This window comes from Trichosurus vulpecula, chromosome 7, assembly GCF_011100635.1.
Source record: "Trichosurus vulpecula isolate mTriVul1 chromosome 7, mTriVul1.pri, whole genome shotgun sequence".
In the NCBI taxonomy this organism is placed as follows: domain Eukaryota; kingdom Metazoa; phylum Chordata; class Mammalia; order Diprotodontia; family Phalangeridae; genus Trichosurus; species Trichosurus vulpecula.
The window spans coordinates 137,681,074-137,703,485 of NC_050579.1; the positions used below are offsets into that span (position 1 = coordinate 137,681,074).

The 22,412-nt window shown below is 37.6% G+C and overlaps 1 protein-coding gene across 1 annotated transcript in view; it reads right to left on the reverse strand.

Moving 5' to 3' along the window:
* Positions 1-22,412, reverse strand: part of TPD52L1 (TPD52 like 1) — a 164,955-nt gene that overhangs the window by 2,867 nt on the left and 139,676 nt on the right. The window contains exons 4-7 of the mRNA XM_036767071.1: positions 18,779-18,880; positions 12,327-12,341; positions 7,959-7,997; positions 5,155-5,215 (exon numbers count right to left, since the gene is read on the reverse strand). Coding sequence (XP_036622966.1) covers positions 5,155-5,215; positions 7,959-7,997; positions 12,327-12,341; positions 18,779-18,880 — 217 coding nt within the window. The remainder of the gene's footprint in view (positions 1-5,154; positions 5,216-7,958; positions 7,998-12,326; positions 12,342-18,778; positions 18,881-22,412) is intronic.

Here is a 22,412-nt window from a genome sequence, read left to right on the forward strand (position 1 = left end):
TCCTATTTCAATTTATCAACATGCTTCTTTCCTTATATAGGGCCTGGCCACAAGTTCCCTTTAACAGAATATGTATATTTTAGGGAGTGCGTTTCCCAGCTTCATTTTACTGTAAATATTTAATCCCAGACTTTAATAGTACAAAGGGAGGGGGTGAGATAAGGGACCAAGATGGGGAAGGGGTGGCAGCAGAAAGGACCTTCTCTCTCTCCTGTCTTAGGTTCTGCTTCCCTCTTCTCCAGAAACACCAGATCTATAACCTTTTCAGTTCCCAAGTTAAGTGAATTTCATATTTTCTCCCTCCCTCACCATTGTGCAAGTTTATAAACTGAAGTTACTAGAGTTCAAGTCTTGTATTCAGGTGCTAGCTGGAAGTCTCGGGCTTCTTAGCATGGAAAAGGCAACTACAGTCTGTGAACCTGTGTCTCACTCAAAACGGCATTTCAGGTCTCTTGTTTGTGGGCCACAGTTACTGAGGCTTAAAATACTGGGTTTTCCTACACACAGTATTCTGGGTGGCTTTTCAAACCCATCTATTTGTTTTGTCTGTTTGCTTATTTATGAAGGCCACATAAATCCACCTTCCCCAACTCCAAGGCAGAAAGCAAGAAAGAAGCCTTTGACTTTTTTTCAGGTTATCAAGCAAGAGCAGCAGTGGGATTTTTTGGGCTTGGGAAATAGAAAAATATTAAAATGCAGTAAAAGAGTTGAGTATTGTATTAAGACCTTCTTGACTTGAGGTTCTCTATGAATCTCAAGTTTCCTTGGACCCTTGTATCAAGTACAATACAGTATTTAAAAAAAATACTTCTGGTTAAAGAGGATTAAAAAGCATGTGTTTTTGATTTTATGATCAACTTTTAAATTTATAAATGGGCCAGATCCTGCCCTTTTCAGTTGAAAACCAAATTTATATATGCATCATCCTATAAGCCAATAAGCTGCCATTTAGAACCGTATAAAATTAATGTGTAATGGGCCCCCTAATGCCCCTAAAGACTTGATGGGTGTCTCAATGGAGCTGACACGTTCACAAGACATAAGGGCATTTAATAGTGGCACTGGTACTTCTGTAGCCATTAGCATATGTGGGAAAATACTTCTTGGCAAAAAGCTGTGCTTACTGAGTTTGCTGGCTACCAAATTTCCTTCCAGTCCCTTTTATAACTTTGTGTTCATGCTTGATCAAAAGGCAAGATCTGGCACATTCTGTCAAAAAAAACTTTATAAAAACGACCAAACCAATACAAACATTGTGATCCCCCAAAGTTACACAGAACCATTCTTATCTCTTAGCTCTGTGTTTATTAGATTTAATTATCCTGCCTTGTTATATTAGGGGTGTGGGAGGTGGGAGGATCTATTCTTCCTCTCTGTTGCAGTCTTCTTACTGAAGGTAAGATTTACCTTCCCCTCGGTGTTTTTCACTGTGTCTTCCTTCTCCCCTGGGAGGAGACAGCAGCCTTACTGCCCATAAGTAACTCTTTTCAGCTGCCACTCTCCAGTTTCGATTTAAATCTCTTTCACAGGATTAATCAACAAGCAATGTTATGATCAGATATATACTGATTTTTTTTTGTGGTCGTTGTTTAACTCTATCTTTTTCTCCCATCTCTCCCTCAGTTTTGTTCCCTCAAGCCAAGAGGGCAGAAAGAAAGGACAAGAGTTCATCATGTAAAGCCAGTCAGTCCTGATGACCCTAAGGAAAGGAAATTTTACAAAGCTTATTCTTTCACCTTATTTACTTATAAGAAGGCTCATACTGGGACTGTGATGAACTAGAGTAATTCAGGCACAGCCCCACGTAAGTGCAGGGATGTAGACTAGATGACAGAAACTAGAGTATGAAACTTTGTGCAATTAAGAATATTTGGTCACCCTGCCCTGATATTTACAAATGCCTTTTGCATAAGATATCATTTGTATTACCAAGAAAGACAAACCAATCTTTTATGAAAGACAAAAAGGGCGGAGAGATCATGGGAATGTAATATATTTACTTTGGATTGTTTTAATAAGGGTTTTAATTCTGCCTCTTCAAAATATTTCATCACTTCTGTCCAAATGACATATTCATCAATAAAATGAGGAAATATGGTCTTCTTTAGGAGGGTGCAGAACTGCTACAAAAGCTATACTTAACAACGGATGATTCACTATCAGCCTAGGACAGCAGAATGAATACAGTTTCACAGGAGTTGGCCTGTGCCTTAACATTTTGCCAGTGACCTAAAAGATGAAATAGAAAGCAGTCTCATTAAGTTTACAGATGACATCTGGCTGGGGTAGGATAAAATGGTGCCCTGCAAGGACAGGAACTGAATTTAAAATGATCTTGATGAATTAGAGTTGTTTAGAAGCAAATAGAATCAACCTGAAGAAAGGAAAGGTGACTGTGCAAATGCCACATGGCAAATGACATGGTCTAAGAAAGAATGGCAGAGGTAGGCCTTATATGTACAGCACAACACAAGCCAAATGTCTGTAGCACGGTGGGTGTTTTTAAAAAGAATATCATATGAGGATGTGTGAATAAGAATACAGCATAGCATCGGTGGACTGACTCACAAGTCTGTCCCTTCACAGACTGCAATCCTGGGTTCCACTTAGAAGAGAGATGTGGCATTCCTGGAGGTGGTTTGGAGAGACAAAGATGATTAAAAATGGAAAACAGCCACAAGAGTAAAGGTTAGAAGAGCTACAATTATTTGGGAGGGAAGGAAGGACAGAGGATGACTGTAATCAAATATATTTATTAGAGAACGATTATCAGCTATTTCCCCTTGATCACATCAACAGAAGAAAAAGGAACAAGGAGACAATGTTAGATAGGAGGCTTGTTAAATACTGAGAAGGTAGGGCAGTTACAGAATTTACTTTCCACAAAGCATTCTTCTTATAAGACAGATATAGGTAGAATGAGTGAGTTATAGGTCTATCTGAAAGCTGAAGATAGACTAGATACTGCTTCAAGGTTACCTCTGCTGTTGATTAATCCCTGTTTAGGAGCGCAGGAAAGTAAGAGATGCTATACCTGGGGCTTAAACACTTAAGAGTATATGGGCTTACCAGTATTTCCCAATAGCAAATGAAAATGGAACCGTTCTTTATTCTTCTTTTGTTTCTTCATATCCCCTCCTCTTTCTAATGGAAACCTAAAAAGTTCAGCTTCTCCTGCATCAGAACTTCACCACCAATAGGTGAAACCCATTTGCTTAGAACTGTCTAAAGGTACTGATCAAACGTCTAAGAAATTGATTTTCTGGGTTCTCTCAGCCTTTCCCACAGGGAGGAGCTGAAATTAGTGCTATAGTAATAGAAGACTATGAAATGAAATGAAGATTGAAAGAAAAGCTATCTCTTAATCTGAGTAAGGTCTCTCTCCAAGGAAGGCCCAGGCAATGTACTGGGTCCTAAGGTACCTAGCTAGGTGGCTCATTATGGTGATGGTGGGAACGACAGCCAGAGATGGGAAACTTAGCATAGTGCCAATGATTTTGCTGGTAAAAAGGATTAAACTATAATGTGGAGTTCATTCTTGGACCATATATACATATGTAGTAAAAAGGTGTCAAATGGACCAATGGAAAAGGGCCTTTCACGATTAATAATGAATAGCTTCTCTATGAAGGAAAATTATCAGTAAAATTAAAATCCTGTGTTATAAATCTCTCGAATGAAATTTCTTAAGTACAGAGTGAATGAATGACCAGAATCAGAAACTGTTTTTAGTAAGATGCACTGCCGTAACAACTGGAATATATCCTATAGACAGCCTCGGGGTAAGGATGGAAGTGCATGTGTCTGGACTTGAGATTCATCAGAGAAATCCTGGTGTGGAAATCACTTCTACTGGTACAAATTCACAACTCTTCTGTTGCTTTTAGTCCCAGAAAACTGCCTGGTAAAACTAAGAATTTAAGGGATTTGCCCACAGTACCATGACTAGCTTATCAGACTCAAAGGCTTATCCTTTCTACTGTAGTTTGTTGCTTTTCTCTAGCATTCTTTTTACAAAACATTAATAATTACACGTCACAATCAGAGTGGGGAAAACACTGGGCTTGGAGCTGGGAGACCCTAATTTGAGTGCCAGCTCTGACTTTTCACTGTGCGTAAGTTACTTGTTCGCTTCATTTATAAAATGGGGATAAAATTATCTATGGGATTGTCGTGAGGAAAGCACTTTGTAAAGCAGGAGTACTCAGCCTGGGGTATATGTAAGCCAAGTTGCTATGAGAAGCTTCTCAAGAAATACAGGGAATAATTAGTAAATAACTATGTCTCCTATTGAAATTTGTCTTGTTTCTTCTCATGTGCCTAGAATGTACTTCATTATCTAAGAGAAGATAAATGGGACATGGGAAGGTTTACTGAAAGCCGAGGGGAACTAAGACCAGAAAAGGTAACATAATAAGATATGTAAGATGTATACATACGATTATTTACATATTGAATTCAGTGCATCTTAAAAAGAGCTCACATGCATATTCTTCTAAGGGGTTCTCTTGCTTTCTTTTTTGTTCTGCAAAATGGGGCAGTGCATCTGCACGCACACATTCCAGACCTTTCACTTCAATCCCCAGCTGAATTTACTCAACGTTACAAGGGAACGTACTCTGATCTAGTTATATTCTTCTACCACCTTGTCCATAACTTGATCAGTAGAGGAGAAAGTGACTTGGGGTACCTGATGGAATGGGGACACATAGCACCAACAAGCTAGCTCATTTGCATTTGTCACCACATTAGACAAGGAGCTTTTGAAGTGCCTCCTCTAGTGCAGATTCCCAAAATCGAGATTTCTATACCCTTTGGCCTATTCCACTTTGTGTATGGGGCATCCTGGGGATTGTAACCTAAGAGAAAGGGGTAAAGTCAAGAGGAAAAACAATTAACTCCACTTAAAAGAACAGTTTGGCACTCTGTCTCACCTAGACCAATACTTCAAGAACTGATTGGTGCTGGTCCATATTAACATTACCTGTACATTCAAGAAACAAGGTCTGTCTTGCAGCAGCTGTGCCCTCATGCTGCATGGCCTCCTGGCTGGTATGGTATAGGGTGCTTGCCTCTTTTGGCATGAGTGGCACCAATGAATGAGCTGTCCCCACCTAACAGACTCATTCACATGATTTAGTACTTAATCTGTACCTTAAGGCTTGTGACAGTTGTCTCAACCCTCTCCTCAAATGATTTGAAAGTAGGAGAATTCCTAAAACATAATAAAAGAGAGAGAGAGAGAAGTGAGCTCCACAGATCTAGTTGTCCTAGCAACCACGCTGTGTGATTTGCTGCTTTTATTAGTAAACAGTGGAGGTGCAGAGGAGAAACCACTTGTCAATCTGCCATCCATCATCAGCTATGCTTTAAAGGTACTTTGCGCCATTGCAACTCCCAGGCACGCTAAAGAGATCCAGAGACTAGGAGCTGATGAGCATTTTTAAAAACTAATCAAGCCAGTGGGGCACTAAACTGTAGAATAATTAAAATTCCATTTGCAATACTATGATGGTAACTATTCAGGGCAGGAACTTAAATGGCTTCCTAGGAATCAAAGGACCAAGAGCCTCAAATACACATTTCCTAATTCAAACTTTCAGTCACAACAGAGATTTTTTTTACACCACCATCCTTTTGGCCAGGCTGCAGAAAGAAGTTGAAAATAACCTCATCTGAATTTTCTCAATTGGAAAAAAAAAAAAAAGGATATCCCTTTAATGAAAAGGAAATAATGTTAGAATGATTCAGAGGAAAAAAAAAGGAGCACAAAAGGTTCTCTTTTCTAATGCTTAAAGCAGCTGGACAACCTTTCCTGAGAGATCTGTTTTTCCTGTTATTAGAAATTAATACTCTAATTTTTAAAATGAAATGTTGAATTGTCTAATATACCGATTGTCTAATGATAGGTAAGAAATGTTTGTTTGTTTTGTAATTTGGTCTTGTCTAGGCTTGTGATTTCATCAGTACTGGGAACTCCCAGTGTAGAAACTCACTCCATCCTCTTAGCTAAAAGTATCTGGGGCAGTGAAAGGTGTTAGAGGCAGGATTGGGGCCTAGATCTTACAGACACCCAGGCCAGCCCTCAGTCTACAGAGATAACGCTACCCTCCCCTATCAGTGGCGTTACCAGCCATCCTTGTTTCAGATTTCAAGACATCTACCTCTTCTTTCACTAAACAGGATACATGCAGCTCGTATCATTGTACTGAGGTAGCTAGATGCATAATGGGGACTTGGACTTGGAGTCAGGAAGGCCTGAGTTTGAATCCTCTCTAGCTCTGTGAGGCCAGAACCTCTCTCAGACTCAGTTTGGTAAAATAGTGATAATAACAAACCCATCATACAGGGATGCTGTGAGGCTCAAATGAGGTAATACATGTGAGATGCTGTGCAAACCTTTGAGAGTTATACAAATGCTAGCCATTATTGTTGTTTGGTCCACATGCACATACACACCACATTCCTTTAATTGTTAAATAATTCATAAGAGGCTTTGCCACTTGGTCATATAAAATGTGGTTATAAAACGTGTGCCAACTAGATGGAGGCAGTGGTTAGGAACTCATTTGTGGTAAAGAATTTATTTTCAAACCAAACCATTTTTGCCTTTTTCTTTTTAACTGCTAAAAATACATTTTAAAAATTGCACAATGAATATTATAAACTGTTGGGACGCTATTTTATATTCCCTCTCCTATAGCTGGAAAAGCTAAGGTGGGAGAAACAACCCACAAAACTGGGGTTTAGGGGCAGAATTTAATGTGTAAATTAACAAATTTTCCCTATGCAATCTGGTATTAAAGAGGAAAAAAAAAACAGGGCACCTATTCCTTTGCAGAGATTACTGTTAAGAATAACAAATGTTTCTTTTCAGTAAGTTTCTTTTCAACAAGAAAATGGGCTTGAGAGCCAGTTATGACACAGGGTAGGAAACTCAATTTGAGTGTGCTATCACTCCGGGAAAGGCTAGTTGTTCAAGTTTTAGGTGACAATGGCAGACTTGAATCTATGTGTCCTTCACCAAATTAGCGAGCCAAACAACCCTACTGTATCCCCAAAACAACTAATTAAACTGTATAGCCTCAAGTAATGTGAGCCAGCATCAGAAATCACAGGAGAGAAAATCCCTTCAGAAATCACAAAAGAAAATCCCCTAATTAAGTTACCTTCCTGTACAAGCTGAAGAACACGAGGGAAATTGTTTAATCAGATACTTGTTTCATTTGATTTCACCAAATTGAATCACTAGGTCATGCAAACATGGAGGCCAACTTCCAACTGGAAATAAGAGCCTTTCCACAACTTTGTAAATCACTTTCACCTGTATTTTCTTACCATTTTTGTTTTGAAGTAGATATGCCTATCAATACTGTTATGTGAACTTGACACTTTAAACCCTCGATAATACCCAGTTTTGGGAGCCTTCTTTGGGAAATGGCCTTCTCTCTACTCTGGGTTTCACCCCGACTGGCATGTAATACACTCATTCCTACTTTACCTCTGCCTTTCAAAATTCTCTTCCTCCTCCTGTATTCTGATGGTGGTTCCAAAGCCACCTCTCCTATAAGGCCTTTCCCATTTTCCTCAGCTTCCTGCCAAATCTTTCTAGAATTTCTTTGGATTTCTTCTTTGCCCCCATCACACCCTACTTTGTAATATATTTATCTGCTCCATTCTGTAGAACTTAAGTTCCTTGAAGGCAAGAACTCTGTCATTCTTATCTCTTTATTCCTAACACAATCCGTGTAAGTGCTTAATAAATTCTTGTTTATTGATTGATACTTTTCTGCCCACTTTCCCTTGGCTGCTTAAGAACACTGGAAACAAGATGAGAAAACCAGGCTGTTATCATTACTATTTTGCTTTCACAGCAAGAGGAAACAAAATAAACATCAACCAAAAAGTAACTCCATACACATTTATAGTGATATATAAAAATATCTGAAGCACGTTACCTCATAGCAGGCATACTTATGGAATGGCGGATAGAATAACTTCAGTGAGAAAGCAGATGAGGGAAAAAAAGAAAACATCACAGTAAGTACAGAATACCCTCTACCAATTCAGTTTGCATTTTCAGATACATGCAATGCACCATGCCAACCCACCATCAGGACACTGTTTTTATTGAGCCCCGTGGGTGTCTGGATCCATTTGTGAAGATGACAACAGTGAACAGACAGTAATGGATGCTTGCATGCTTTTCTGAATAGACTAGTTAAGATATCCAGACTAGTGTGGACCACTGCACATCTCGGCTCCTCCCAGGCAGGTCTACTTGGAAAATCCAACCTCTCTAATCTACCCTTGTGTTTTTCCTGGGAGATTTTAGGAAAGAAAGGGAGGGAAAAAGGAGACCAGTTCCCTGTGTTGGTAAGCAAAACGGGCTCTTAGCACTCAGTTCAACCAAGTGCCCTTGAAGAGTGTGGCTTTTGTTTCCTTTGGTTAATTCAGTGTATTTCATTGAGTCTTACTAGGTGCTAAGCCCCAGGCCCAAACCCCTATTAGGTGCTAAGCCTATGTGGGTGTGAAGCTCCCAGGGTACTAAGGGGAGGTGGTAACTCAAGAGCCAATCATAGGAGCCTAAGTTCTGGTTATTCAGATGACGTTTGATGACGTCTGAAATGGTGTAAGAAGAGAAGACAGAGCTATTTGAGCAGGGCTGTCACTTGTGGTGGTGTGTTGATGTGGATACTCCAGGCAGCTCTAACTAAGAGCCCTCCAGCTTGTAACCCAGATGTTGGGACTTTGTTAAACTCTGGTAACTATGTATTGGGATTTGAATCAGACAAGGTCTGTCGATGTTTGCAATTTGTTTGTATTTTGCTCCGAAGTTCAGGGTGCTGGCTTTTCCCCCTGAACTAAGTGAATAGTATTTGTATGCTGAATTAAAGTAAGCTTGTCAACCCCTTAACATTGCTTTCCTTAGTAAAGCAGATCAAAAGAACCTGGGCTTCTGCAGCATGCTGGTAGCATGCTTGTGGCTTGTGTTGGTCTTTCACCCCCACAGCTGCTAGCCAGATTGTTGAAAGGGGTCACTACAAAGCTATGCCCACCTACTTATCTACATGTTTTCTTCCCCAGTAGAAGGTGAGATCCTTGAAGGCAGGGACCATGTATTTGCCTTTCTTTGTATCCCTAGTCCTTTGCAAAGTGCCTGGCACATAATATGCACTTAATAAATGCTTGTTAATTGACTTGTTCACTGACAAATGGGGTGCTCTTTCTCTCTGAATATCCAACCTTGTATTATCACCATCTTGATACCATCTGACAAAATATCAAAGGGCATTTACTAATATGCATGGGCTACAGACACTCTTACCTGCCTTCTAACAGGAATACCATTGAAGACAGGCTACAGCAGTAGCAAATTAAGACCCTTGGAAGGCCCTCTAACTGCCTCCTTCCCCAATGGACTAGCTCAAAGCACTTGGTTCTCTGAAAGTTACCAGAAGCATTTTATGAAGGACCAGGAAGTAAGTGGGAGGGTCATACAGGTTCCTATCTGTATTTCTTTTTCATTTTCCTCACAGATATGACTCACCACCACCACCACCACCCCTTAAAGATGTCAGTTCCTTCCTGAGAACTCATGCTAAGGGATTCAGGCTCCAGAGCTGGGATGGAGAAGCTGCCCAATTTCCCCATACTTCAGGGACACTGGGGCCATAGAAGGGAAAATTCTCCAATCTGGAATCCAGGTTAGCTACTTCAGCTTCCACTAACTCTGCTCGCCCTTTGAGCACATACCCACTGGGCCCAGAAGATAATCCAACACTGGATATTTATTCCAGTGGAATAGTAGAATGCTGGACTTGCAGTCTGGAAGACCCAAATACAAGTAGTGCTTCAGACATTTATTATTTGTGTTACCCTACATCTCTCAACTTCCATTTCCTCATCTGTAAAATGCGGACAGTGAGAGCCATCTATCTCACAAGGATAGTTGTGAGGATCTAATGACAACATATGTAAAGTGCTTAACAAATCTGAGAGTGCTTTATAAATGCTAGCTGTTATTATAATTATAATTATTATTATGTTTCCATGAAGAGAAACTGAAGATTGTCCTGTTGGTCACTAAGCCTTTCATTTGTTTACTTTAGGCTTTTACTAACTGTAAGACAGATTCCAAAAGGCAAGAGGCATGCACACTATCACTACACAGAGCATGCTACTCCAGAAGAAGGCTCTGTTTCTGTTGAGGCACAGTTCCTTTGGAAGTTAGAAACTTCCTTTTGCTGGTGTTCGTGGCCTGTCCATTCCAGAATGGAACCACAACGATGAAAAGGAGGAGAGCTAAAACTGTGGGGGGAGGTCATAAAATGCTCTATTGAATGGGGTGCTCTAAGAGACTGACTGGGCCATGTAGCTGGGGGCTGCCAGAGATGTGGGCACAGAGAGAGCCACGTAGAAGCACTGATAGCCTGGCCTGACTCATAGCACACGAGTGTGAGTCACCTTGCCTGCTATCAGATCCCTCATATTCCCTCCCTGGCATACCTCAGCACGAGCATAGGATAAAAACAAGGCCAGTATTACCTTAAGTGGGAGTTTACAGAATCAGAGTGGGCCTACTGCCTTAGACTCCACAGGGTGAGACCATCCCTTTTCCCCTATGACTATGAAATTGGGTCAAATGGTGAACAGCACTTTTCCTTTGCCAACAGGCTAAAGTAATGGTTTCTTTGGGAAGAATTCAAACCACTGAGAGACCTCAGTAAACATGTAAACAGCCATTTACATTTAGCCAACTCATTTACCTAAGCAGTGGGCTGGCATTTGTGAGCCTCGACACTATATTCTATTATCATTCTATTTCTTGTAAATACATGCCTAAATTATAATGTCAGTATATTTTCCTTTTGGGTAATGAATGCAAAGGTGGAATGAAGAAAAAAAATCTTAATGGGGAAATAAAAAGGAACTAAATTTAGAGACATTCCCAGACTTACAGAGTAAGGATGAGCCATAAGCTGACTTGGTGGGAGATTAATGTCATAGGAAAATCATTCTCTATTATAAAATCTTAGCTGGGGAACTTGGATCAAGATAAGGGTCAGCTGTTTTCTGCCCTTAAAACAGCTTTCTAAGTATCCTACCAAGTGGGTGAAGCAAATTCTAGACTTCCTCTACTTACATTTGGTGATAAGAGTAAATCTCTCATCTCATGAAGGTCTGTCCTCATCTCTGTATGTGGAACAAGCATCATTCATCCTTCTCTTCATACACTTGGTTCAGACTTTCCTGGTAATTTTTTTTAAAGGAATCTTGTCCCATCCTATTGCGATAAACTCAAGCCAAAAATGTGTTTTTTGACAACAGCCTATTCTTTGTCCAGATTACCTTTTGTTTCCTATGAGGACCCAGGGGAGCAACACAGTTACCTGGACTAACATTTTCCCAATAACATTTTTCATTGTACTGTTTATATTTTCAGCTTTCCTAAGACTCTTGTGTACCTTGTTAACCTTTCCCTAAGATGTCATTCAAGGGAATCAATAATGAAGCACTTTACTGGAAGGCATAAAGAAAAGCCTTAATTAAGACTAGGGATACTTACTATTTACCTTAGAAATTTGTTTTACAAACTGTAGGCAAAAACATTTTCTCATAAATTACATGAAAATACAATTAGAGAAGATGCTTCACACTAGATGCTAGAACTATCAATCTGTTGATTTCCTCAAATTTAGGAAAGTTCGTTTTCCAAAAGAAAATAGATATGGAATAAAGAAAAGCCATGAAATGGCTAGTTCAAATTACAAGTAAACCATATCATGACAGGAGGAATAGAGAGTTGAGACAGAAAATGTTACAAAGGAGTAGCAAGAGCCAGGCAAGAGGCATGCATCAGGTTAGGAAAAGGAAGAAAAGTAAAACATCTTAAATTTTAACTTCCATGTTGGCAACTACATAGCAAGCTGTAAAATACATCAAATTAATTTTGCAACTTTCGTCGATGTTTCTTCTATTTTAAATGCACATAAAACCAAGTCTTTTGTGTGCGTGGGAAGAATCTGTGAAGAAAAAGATACATTCCTAGGAGAATTACCTCCCAGATTGTAGAACGAAGGAAAGTCAATTTGAATTATTCAGAAAAAAGACAAATGTTTTGCTCAGTAAACCTCAGTGTGTATAACACCCTCTAATTTTCTTCCTGTTCATTTGGTGAAATGAAAATATAAACACTTTTTTAACAAATGAAACAAATTTTAATGTTGGCCTGGGTGTAAAAGGAAAAGAGAATATACCGTTCACTTCTGAAGACTAAGGTAAAGCCCAGCATAACAACAGTAATGAACAACAATAAAGCTTACCCAATGGAATGGGATCTGTAGCAGGAGAAGCAGAAAGGAGAATAGTAGTAACAAGAGCATATTTAGATACAGTATGGAGAAAAGCCACTGCATGCAACATTTATTTGTTCTCTTATTTAAGGAGCCAGCGATCAAAAATTTGGTTCCATTTATTGTTTACTCTTACAATCCTACAAGGAACAAAGTAAGTGGCTATGTTTTTCTTAAATATTCTTTTCACTTATTGTGATGCTTGGAGTTTTGAGTTTCATGTTACAGATTTAATATTGATTACTGAGGAGGTATAGTATACACAATTCTTGCTACTTCTTCCTTGAGTCAAGTTTTGTCTACTTTGCACTTATTCTTGTCTTTATCTATGGCTGTACAGAGTCAAAGAGAAGAAAGTTAACTCAAATCTCTTAATTTCACCATTTTTGTTTGTTTTTAGGAGTTTTGCTAATAAATGTGGTGGGCAAGCAAATTTACTTCAATAAACTTTTGCTATGACCTGGGTTTCAGTTAAACATAATATCTTTCTTTGTTGCCACTGACAGAATTAGTTCATTAATCTACTGTAAAAAGTATGACAAAATTTAACATTTTATCTCTGCCAGTTATAGTCTAAATAAATGCTGTAAGAACTGAACTCCAGAGGGAGTTTAGTTTTTAATGTTATTAAGGAAAATATTTCTAATTCCTTCCATTTGTACCACACATTTAAAATATACTTTCACTTAATGTATTCTCAGTTTATCTTTAAAACAACCACATCAGGGAGGCAGGACAGGTATTATTATGCCCAACTTACAGATGGAGAAAGGAATTAACTGAGAAATTAAGAAACTTTTCAGGTCTCACAGGTAATGAGTGACAGAAGTGGAAGTAGAACTCAAGTTCTAGTACTAAAATAATAACCCTGGATTGTGGGATTCCAAATCCCAAAGAGAATAGAGAATGTAAACTTGATCAATAAGTCCAGGAAATAATTCACAGGTCAGATTTTTACTAAACAACTAGAAAAAAAATCAAATGCAACAAAAAACTCAAGTAAACTATGAACACCATTCCTATTTATATATCAAACTTTTCACAGCCTAATTAATACTAAAGGTTCAATCAGAGGGATTGTTGATTGATATTAAAGGTGAACATGACACAGTAGAACGAACACGGGACTAAGTCAGGTTCAAGAAATATATTTCAAGTTTTACATTTGTTGCTATGTGGCAACTGGGCACTCTCTGAACCTGTTTCTCATCTATAAAAAGGGAATGATAAGATTTGCAATACTTAACATCTTGTAGAATATTAGTGAGGAACACATTTTATAAACCATATACAGCGCTATGAAAAAATGAGTCTTACTATGTTCAACCCAAAAGCTCTATGGAGGGAGAATCATGCCCAACATGCCTATCAATCCATCATACTACTGAAAGATTCACTTAAGGAAAATCATGGAGGAGGAAATAGAATTCTCTAAAGATAGTTCGCTTTGAGTTTCCAAAAATTTGGAATGCACAGTAAGAAATCCCTGGTTGACATAAGGTGCTACGGGGTATAAATATGTGTCTGTCTACTACAGCTAGCTAGATATCTATTGATATTCAGATCTAGATATCAATGGATAGGTTACAGATTTATAGCGATATATTTAGGTAAAGATATATGGAAAAAGTTTACATTCACCTCTCTCCAGTAGATCCTAGAGCATCTCCAGTTGAATGGGAATTTTATATATGAAATGATGGTGGATATGAGGCTGTGTTTACTCTTATATAAAATGAATCCTACAGTCAGGTTGGAGGGATCATAGAATCAGTATGGTGTAGTGGATTGGCTACTGGACTTGGAGTCAAAAAGAGCTGAGTTCAAATCCTGTCTGTGTGTGACCCTGCAGGCAAGTCATTTAAACACTACAGCCTCTGGGAGATCCTTCTAGCTCAAAGGTACCTTCAAATGCCATCAAGTCTAACCCCTTCATTTCACAGATAAGGGAATCAAGGCCCAGTAATTAATTTTTCAAAGGTCAGTTTCTTTCGATACAACTTTGCTATACAATCTCATATACCAAGCAATCATCTATGATTAACACAAAAATGTGTATATGATTAAAATTATTTGCTTGACTTTTCTGGGTTGGAACACGCGCACGCACACACACACACACATGCATAATACACATTTAATATATATAAATACAATTCTGTTCTGTTTAAAGTAAACATATAAACATCTCTGGAACAAAATTCAGTAGTTATGTTCACTTTCATTTCACAAATTCACACCTTTTAAGGACCCCAAAAGTTTCACAAGTTCCTTTACTTTTTTCTCTCATCTAGGAATGCTTATTAAATTAAATGACTTTGTCTAAACATGTACAATTTTTATTTTATCTAAGCATCTTATGTACTTTGGTAGACTTTTCCCCTTGAGTCTAAACATCCCCTGAAAACAACAACCAAACTTTCACACAGAAATTATCCTCATTTAAATGGATTGTCAGATTCTGTTACTTTAGAAAAATTTGTCACTGAATTTTAAAAATTACACCTAGATGTTATGCATTACAGTATGACCCTAAAGTATCATAGTGTGCTTTTGTTCGTTTATTTGAGCTATAGTTTTCCTCTTTGTTTATGATGAGAGGGCTTGAGTCCTTTATAGTAGGTAATAATTTAAAGAAATATTGATAAGTCCCGAGAAATATACTTTAAATCATCCACGAATAAAATGGTGGAAAGATAATAGAAATCAATCCCTACATGTTACATATGCATGCACATACATATGCCTTCACATGTATTTATAGGTACACCATTTATACTTTCCTTCCACAAACAAACTGACCTGTGTCTCTGTGAAACAGAATGAATGGCTCTCTGCTGGAGTGCTCTCCCTGGAGTCTACATGTCGCACCATTGAACTGGGTGTCCCAAAAGTCTTTGAGCAGTTCTGAACATTTAATAGCTTAAAGACTTTTGGAACACCCTGTATAAATGACATATCCATATTAATAAAGTCTTTTTAAGGCTTCAGCAACTAGATTTTTTAGACAGATTCCAAGACAGATCTATCTTACAGAGAAATCATTGAATTAGAAGGAATTAGTGGGCACTAGGATACTGAGCTTCTAGAATACTATGAAGATATTCTTGGAATAAAATTTTAAAGTTATCACATCTCTTAGTCACAACATGAAACATGACTTTTTTCATTTTATGAGACCAATTAAAACGCTATTGACAATTCAGCTAATAATGAATTATCCCTCCAGGGACACATGTAGCAGGAGATAGAAGGTATGTGGTCAGAGAAAGGCATAGTTCCTATTCACTCTCTTAATTTTAATGCCTTCTCTCTTATAATTATTTCTTATTTATCATGTATATAGCTTGTTTTTATTTGTTTGTCCCTTTGTCTCCTCCATTAGACTGTGAGCTCCTTGAGGGCAGAGACTGCCTTTTGCCTTTTTTTCACCTCCAGCACTAAGCACAGTGCCTGGCACAGAATTAGGTGCTTAATAAATATTTATTAACTATTTACATAGTTACCTTGCATTTATTTCTAGGTTTACAACAACATCTGAGAAAATATATAATCCCAAATTTTATATCTGTATCACCCTCTTTCACTGAAGAACTCCAGCTATTTTATTGGTGTCACCTTCTTAATGAAAGATGAAAATAAAATCCTGCACTCAAGATGCTTGCCCATCGATTTATTTAATTTAGGTGGCTGAGAGAGTGGAAGTCAACCTATTTTTGTTGAAAAAGCTTGGATTCTAAGACACAAATATTTCTACCTCATGTGACAAAGCTACAGGAACAGTTTTGCTGGTTATCTGTACAAGTGTCTATCAAAATTACTTATTTTTAAAGGACATGAATTAAAAAATAAAATTTATTTTCCTGAGGCATGCAATACTTAATGGCGTTCGTGAAAAAAACACCAGACTGGGTTCAAGTCTTGATACTGTCATTAACTAAATATATTGACCCTAATTGGGCAAGTCAAACCTCTCTGGGCTTGTTTTTCTTCATCTCAAAAATAAGAAAGTTGGACTAGAGACTCAACTGAGTTATTTCCATTATGATCCTATAGAACCCTACTGAACTAACAGGCACAGAAGGACCCCCCTAAAATCTCAAGCGTAATTAACTTCCTACAGGGCATTCTAACTTTTCGAGACTAAACATTAAAAATAGATACAGCCAGAGCAGAGCTTAATTTGTTCAACTGTGTCTGTCTTACAGACACTTAGTTATCCCTTTATTATAACTTTTTAAATCTACCTTGAGTGGACAGCTATAGTAGGTATGAGTGGAGCTGTCAATCAAAGAATTTCGCTAATGAACTTTTCTGATGTCAGAAAATCCCAAACTGAACTACTTGCAGATTTCTCCAGAAAGCTTAAAGTCATCAGTCACAATATCTACTGTTTTCCCTTTGTCATGACTGCTTTACTGCAAAACTTTCTTTCAATAGCCCGTCCGTTTTGTGGTACCAAATACCATATGTAGTATATTTTCACTACCAATTTTTATGACTAAGGGGAGATGCTCCATTGCCCTTAATATTCCTTTCTGGAGAAATTTTGTATCTATTCTCTCTCTCTGCACATATGTATACATATATACATATGTGTGTCTGTATGTAAATACAAGCCATTCCAGTATCTTTCCCAAGAAAACCCCAAACAGGGTCATGAAGAGTTGGATAGGGCTAAAAGCAAGTGAATACCACAACTACCACCAACAAAAGGGGGGGGTGAGGAAAGTGAGAGGAATAAAGTTTGTAATACATACAAAAGAGGGAAGAACTCATCTTTTATACCATTTCTGTCTCTTCTCTTGCTTTCATTCCTTTCCTCTATTTAATTTACCATCAAGGAGAACAAGCAACTGTATTTGTAGTCTTATATAAACAGACAGATTAAGGGAACATGGAAAAGAAATTGGGAAGGACAGCGGAATGTGGAGTCCCGGGCTGTGGTTGTGAACCCCAGCTTTATCTTCATGAGCCACTCAAGTCAATCAACAAGCATTTATTAAGCATTTTCTATGTACCTGGCACTTTTACAGGGCCTATTCTTTCTAAACTGATAGTGCCCCCCCCGACTATCTTGGATTTCTTTCCCATATACATATGTATACAAAGAGAAAATACACGCTATATATACCTATATACACACATATGTCTATATGCATACATGCATGTGTACGTACATATGCATATTTGTGGGTGTACATATATATATATATGTGTGTGTGTGTGTATATAAACATATGGAGAGAGAAACAGATACACACAAGGGACACATACAGACACACACACACATTCTCTCATCAAACAGAAGGGAAGCTGTTGGGTCTGTTTCATTTTTGTCTCTCTCTCTCCAGCACCAAGCACAGTGTCTGGGACAAATGGGGTGTTTCATAAGTGCTTGTTGACTGTTTTCTTGACTGTGTGACTGGGGAGGGTGGAGGTGGGTGGCCTGAGACCCCTTCTAGCTCTAAATCTATAATGCAAAGATCAGTTTGTCATTTCTTTAGTATGGAAACTTTTGGTGAGAAGATGACCTCCACCACTGCAGTTCACAACTCTTCTATAATTTATATTCTTAGGGAAGAGCCTGAGGCTCAGAAGGTAAATGACTGGTCTATGGTCTCACTCAGCTGGAAGTATCTGAGGTAGGTTTTGAATTCAAGTTTTCCAGACTCCAAACCCAGAAGTCTATCCATTATGTTATACTGCCTCTCCATTTAGCATTAGAGCATGATAAAAAAAAAAAATAGTGCGGTACAGTGTAAATGTTCAAATAGATAAAGATATACAACACATACACACATGCATATATACACATACACACATATATGTTTAATTCTCTCACTGAAGACCTTTTCAACAGTACTTGTACAATCAAAGGAAACACCTTCACTGAAGAACCACAGAATGAAGGGCCTTGCTTTGCTGGGACTAGTTCTCACTCATTTTCACTACTAAGAATCAACAGATATTTTCAATATGAATGAGCAGCGCTTCCCAGATGTGGTAAGATTTATCAGTTAGTTAAAGGTTAGGCTGCTACACAGGCTGCAGCTTTCCAGATAGATTCCATTTGACACATTTTGTTTTCAATGTTAAGATTATAGTAATTAAGCCTCTCCTAGCGTGTGGTGTCTGAACAGGAAATTCCTCCTATTTTGCTCTTAATAGTAGTGATTACAAATGTTTAGAATGTCTCTGATTTCCACCAGGACTTGCAGTATGGGAAGGAACTCCTCTTCCATGGGTTCACTACACTTTTCCTAAGGCAGCACACCTCAGGGAATAACCATTTCTCACTTAACTAGCAGTGACTACTGTCAGGCATTACATAGCAAGGGAAGGAAGACCAGCTGACAATGACATCAATAATCCCCTTCTTTCTCAAAGCCAAGTCCAAAGTTCATTCAATCTAGAAATACCTCATGTCTCCAAACTTCTTGCTGATGGCTGTGCCCACGTTGCTGAAAGCTGCAGTTGCCTTCTGCCCTGCATGGCTCAAAGTTTCATGTGTTTTCTTGTAGCTAGAAATACAAGAGAGCAATAATAAATAACTCAGTTCAGATAACAAATAGAATAACCTTTATCTGACTCCCAGATCCTTATTTGTAAAGTTGTTTCTAGTGTATTATAGATTTAGGAGGCAGTAAATATTTCTATTCATCATCCTGACTATAGTTCACTTAAGGTGGAAACCAGACCTTGGAATACCAAAGCAGTTAACATGGACCCACAAAAATGAGAACATATGTCTTTTAAAAGCCATCTGTTCTGCATGCAAAAAGGTTTAAGAACCACTCTTAAAGAATCACCATGACTCAGCCTTGATGGACTTTCTAAAGCGAGTACAGTACTGGTCTAAGTAAGCTATCCCTAGGGACCAGAAAAGGTAGGTGCCTAATAGGCTTTTAATTTGTGTAAAGGTAACCTGGAAAGACAAAATGAGTTCAGTTATTTAACCTACATTACCAGTGCTAAGATTGTCTGACTGACAAAAACAGATTGCTCAGATACTCAGCAGCTATAAATGATGCAGGGGGTGGAGGTGAACTAAGTGACTCCTTGAAGTCTCCACCTCTGATAAGGATAATCAAGATATTAACCACTACTTTCTTTAAAAAAGTTGTTAGGGGGGGTCCATACCCGAGCTGCAAGTAAGTTTAAATTGGAACCTGAAGAATCACCTACATCAGAGGTGTCAAATATGGAGTTTGCAGACATGCCTCCTGAGCTGTTTGAACCAGATTAAAATGTAAATGAGAAATATTTAATAAAATAAATAAAAATACAACACCTCCCCCCCACAGATAATGTTAAGATATAGTTTTCTAAATTGATACAGGCCCTTGGGATTCTTATGTATGTGTTAGTGGCCCCCATTTCTATTTGAGTTTGATACCACTATCCTAAATAACCACCTTCAAGTTGTTTTAATTCCCTATCTCCCTATTTAAGACCATGGTATCACTGATTTAGAGGCTCAAAGGGACCTTAGAAATCACCTAATCTAATCCCTTCATTTTAAAGATGAGGAAATTACGGCACAGTCTAACAGAATTGTTCATGGTTACACAGGTACTAAATGGCATAGCCAAGAGTCATACTCAGGTCTTCTGAATCCCAATTCAATATTCTTTTCATGGCCCTGAGCCATACCTCCTGAGTGCTGATGGGGCTAACAAGTAATTTCCAGAGTCTTTTCATTCATTCATTTTTTTTTGTAAGTTTTAAATTTCATTTTAAACTTAAATACAAAATAAGAAAAGAAAAAAAAACCATTGCCATGTTCACAGCAGAAAATAAGAGAGAATTCAACATGAAACAATAAATTTCCATTTCAAGAAAATCTATACGATAAATACTACACATTGTTTTCAAAACTGTCCAGCTTTGCTTTCCTGTAGATTTTCTTTTGTTCCCTGCTGTGCACCCACCCCAGAAAGCTACAATTAAGTGCAGATATATATACACATACGTAGATGTCTATAAACATACATATATACACATATATGCTCATACATATATAAAACCAAACTAGGCTTATTTCCACTTGTCATCTGTTCTTCTGAAGGTGGACAGCATCTTCCTTCATAGGTCCAATCTTTCCATGTTTTTCTAAATCAACCAGCTCATCATTTGCTATATCACAGTAATATTCCAATCCATTAAGATTCTGAGAGACTCTCTATGAAAGCTTTCCCCAAATTTCTGCATTCCCTCTATTCTTTGTTACATAGGTTTTATTTATACAAGAAAATTTTAATTTAAAATAATCAAAATTATCCTTTTTATACTTTAACAATGCTCTCACTTCATAGTATAGTTTAAGGTCTGATACTATTGAATTTGCTGCTTTTACATCTTTTTTCCCCCTGATTCCTTTGAACCTTTTGTTATTCCAAATGAACTTTGTTGGTTTTTTTTTCTAACTCTGTAAGATAATTTTTTAGTAATTTAATTGGGATAGCATTGAATAAATAGGTTAGATAATACTGTAATGAACATGAATAAATATTACTTTAATTATTCAGTTCTGAGTTTATTTACATAAAAAGTGTTTTATGTTTATGTTTATATAGTTCCTGTGTCTGTTTTGGCCGGTATACTCTCAGGTATTTTATACTGTCTAGTTATTTTAAATGGTCTAAAACAATACTGAATAATATGGCTGACACAGTGTAATTTCCCTATTTTTCTCTTTTGATTAAATCTCTTAGCTTTAACTTTGTTTGAGACTGTGATTACTACCCCTGCTTTTTTTTTACATAAATTCTAGTCCTGTGTATCTCTCGTTTTTGTAGCATTTCCTGAAAGCAACATATTGTTTTATTCAAATTTTTAATCTGCTATCAGTTTCCATTTTATGGGTAAATTCATCCCATTCACATTTTAAGCTATAATTATTTGTTTTCTGTTATCCTCCTTCCTATTTTTCCTCACTATCCTTTCTCACCCTATTCCTTCCCTCCTTACTCTTCTGCTTTACTTCTACTCATCACCTTGCCCTCCTATTCCTTAACCTAGTCCTGTCCCCTTGCCCTCATTTCTTTCTGAATTTAGAAGACTTTTATACCCTTTTATACCTTTTTTTATACCCTTTTATACCTTTTTTATACCCTTCTAGATATAGACGTTGTTCCCTCTTTAACCCATTTCTCAATGAGAGTAAGGTTTCAGCACTAACTCCTCTCCCCTCCCTCCTACTAGCTTCTTCTCTATTTTTTCTTTTAAGCCTCATTTGTATGAGATAATTGCTCCTTCCTACCGTTTTATTTTTTTAGAATCAGCCCATCATACTCAGCTCAGCCCAAGCCTTTCTTTCAAACTACCCAAATAAAAATGATAGTCATAAAAGAACTGATAATATTTTCATATATAAGAAGTAAACAATTTGACCTTATTGAGTCCCTTACAATTGGTCCTTAATGTTTACTTTATATTTCTCCTGGGTGTTAGATGTCAAATTTTCCCTTAAGTTCTGCTGTTTTTGTAACAAGTACCTGACAGTCTTTCAGTTTGTTAAATGTCCATTTTTTTTTCCATTCAGGATTATACTTAACTTTCCTGGGTAGGTTACTCTTGCTTGTAACCAGCTCTTTTGCTCTATAAAATACAGCATTCTAAGACCCATGGTCCTTCAGCGTAGTAGCTGCTACATCTTGTGTAATCCTTACGATAGTTCCACAATATTTAAATTGTTTTTTTTTTCTTCACGCTTCCAATACTTTCACCTTAACCTGGGAGCTTTGAAATTTGGCTATGATACTTCTGTAAGTTTTTCTCCTGGCATCTCTGTCAGGTGGTGATAGGTGGATTTTTTTTTTCTGTTTCTGCTCTGCCTTCTTGTTCTAGAACTCCGGGGCATTTTTCTTTGATAATTTCATGTAATATTGTATCAAGATTCTTTTTTTATTGTAATTTTCAGGTAGTCTGACTATTCTTACATTATTTCTCCTCGATCTATTCTCCAGATCAGTTATTTTCTGATGAAATGTTTTACATTCTCTTCCATTTTTTCATTCTTTTGATTTTATTATTTCTCGGTGTCTTAGAATG